The following is a 2,551-nucleotide window of genomic DNA, read 5'->3' on the forward strand; positions in this document are numbered from 1 at the left end:
ATCATCATCATCATCCAGAATCACTCTCAAAAATATAGGTATCCACGAAGACGGATACAAAGGCTCTTGTGAACCTCACGCTAAAAGTTCACCTGTTTGGCTCCACTGCATTGAATTCATTCGCGTCTACATAAACACTCATATGCCCAAGGGCACCTTTCTGGAGAGGAGCGTTCAAAGGATACTTACTCGCTGGCGGTGCACGCGACGTCCCCACTCCCGGGACAGCAGTCACCCGGCCTCGTGTGCTGGAGTGGGGATCGCGGCTCCTGCCTGGGTCAGAAAACAGACCTGGCACCTCGTTACAGGGGTGGAGACCAATCGCGGCTCTGTCCCCGGCCGCCACAGCCAATGGAGATGCGCAGTGACGGGCCAATGGGCGTATGGGCAGTGGAAGAAACAGTGTTACAAGTTGTTCGAAGGCGACAGAAAAAGGACTGAGAAGAGGGAGGGGCGGGGCTGACTCTCACCTCGCAGGGTCGCGAGGGGTCAGGGAGGGGACCCCCGCGTTAGTCATCAGCTCGGGGGCGCCACACAGCCTTCATGTGCCGTCGGAGGACTAAGTAGATGCCCTCTAGCTGGTTCCACTCACCTGGCATTGAGCCCCAGTTTTCTCATTCCTCAAATGGGGCAATGCCACCAGCTTACAGGGTTGTCCTGAGGGTTAGGGAAAACCCCTTAGATGAGGGAATCAAAATACCAGGCTCGCTGTCTCAAGCAAAAACATGAGAAAACGGCATGAAGGAAATAGACGCATAAAAAGGAGAGAGGGGAATAACGTTTAAAATAAGGCAGGAAGAAATAGAGGATGGGGAGAAAACGGGATGCAGAGAAGGCACCTTTAATAGCTCAGATTAAAATATCAAGAATAAAAGAGAAAAGGGGTTCACTCTGGGCAGTAGGAAGTAGGTATTCTTTCAGTTTGGAAAAAAACAAATCATTTTTCCTCCCCAAATATAGATGTACTTTCGTTTAGGCTTCTTTTTGCTTGTATCCTTATATCCTGAAATATTTCGTGATGCTCATGATCCCACTATAGCTGGTTGACACTGGTGGGGGTACCAGCGAGTCTCTGCACATTTGGTAGCAGATGCAGGACCAAGCCCCTCGAAGTGCCTGACTCAGGGCCGGTGCACGGTGCAAGAAGCATGGCTCCGCCCAGGCGCCCCCTTGCTGCCATCTGATGGGTGAACTTCTTCACTCCTGAGGCAGGGGTGAAACAGGGGTCACACGCTTAGCAGGCGTAGCAGGGGATTCTGGATTAGAATCCACCTCGCAGGGAATGAGAGGGCTATCAACAAGCCCCTACGGAAAGCACGCAATAGGGAACCGGGCAGGCTTAGACACTCAGGAAGTTTGACGTCAGTGAGATGGTGTCCCACACATAAAGAAACTGTCACATAAAAACATAAAAACCTTCCAGTAAGGGTCAATTCTCATTCTCACTTTCTAGCATTTTTTTTTTTTTTTTTTTTTTTGAGACAGGTTCTGGTTCTGTCACCCAGGTTGGAGTGCACTGCAGCCTCACTGCAGCCTCGAATTCCCGGGCTCAAGCGATTCTCCTGCATCAGCCTCCCGAGTAGCTGGGACTGCAGGCCTGCACCCCCACGCCATGCTAATTTTTAATTTTTTGTAGAGACAGGCATTTCTAGGAAAATTTAAAATGTTAATTTCACTCCAAAATTCTGCTTGGGTCGGCTGCCACCCTTCTGGCTCTCATGCAGCCCTTGATCTAGGGTCACTGAGGGCTTTAAGGTGCTTGTCACTGTCCCACTCCACCCCCACTCCCTGACTTCTCTCTCGGGCCTGCCCACCACCAGCACTACCTGCAGTGTTGCTGGGGACCTAGGAGTTTGTGAAGCTCTGTCTTGGGGAGCCTTATCCTTACACCAAGATGACACAGAGTGGTTTGGAAACTGACCTCTGACCTGCTGCAATTTTTCATGTAGTCACCCCACCTCCCACCCCAACCACTGCCACACACACAAGCAGATGTGCACCCAGAAAAAATGTAGTCCTGGGTGGAAAGTTACTAAGAAGCTTACTTACCTGCCGCAGCCTTACTTCTTGATTGAAAATGAGGATCTTGTCCACTTCAATCTTCCCCATAGCTACACGGCAGAAAGCTCTGCCCATGAACACTGGGGGCCTCCTGGTGGCCTCTCAATAGCTCTGGATATGATTAGTTATCCCTGGTAACATCCACACACACCACCACCCTCTGACCTTGACCCCTTCCTCCCAGTAGCAAAACTTTTGCCTTAAAGTACACCCCCTCCCCACCACAGGAACATAGATCCTGTCCAGAAATGCCCTCCCCCTACAATAACATAGATCCTTCTCTGAAATACTCCCCCAGCAACATAGATCCTGCCCTGAAATTCCTCCTGCACAGTGGCATAGATCCTGTCTATGGATCTATGTCTATGGAAATAATCTCCTTTTCTCCCATTTGGAGTACATGCCCTCCTTGCAGATCCAGCTCAACACCCAGGAAGCCTTCCAAGATCCCTGCATTCACACCAACTCTGGATGGCCACCCCTTTTTGTG

At 50.6% G+C, this 2,551-nt stretch overlaps 1 protein-coding gene across 1 annotated transcript in view; it reads right to left on the reverse strand.

Moving 5' to 3' along the window:
• The window catches only part of STRA8 (stimulated by retinoic acid 8), a 27,218-nt gene extending 25,109 nt beyond the window's left edge, over positions 1–2,109 (reverse strand). Inside the window, exon 1 of the mRNA XM_010357993.2 lies at positions 2,050–2,109. Coding sequence (XP_010356295.1) covers positions 2,050–2,109 — 60 coding nt within the window. The remainder of the gene's footprint in view (positions 1–2,049) is intronic.
• Between the last annotated feature and the right edge of the window lie 442 nt (positions 2,110–2,551).

The sequence above is a fragment of the Rhinopithecus roxellana genome, chromosome 6, assembly GCF_007565055.1.
Source record: "Rhinopithecus roxellana isolate Shanxi Qingling chromosome 6, ASM756505v1, whole genome shotgun sequence".
Classification (NCBI taxonomy): Eukaryota; Metazoa; Chordata; class Mammalia; order Primates; family Cercopithecidae; genus Rhinopithecus; species Rhinopithecus roxellana.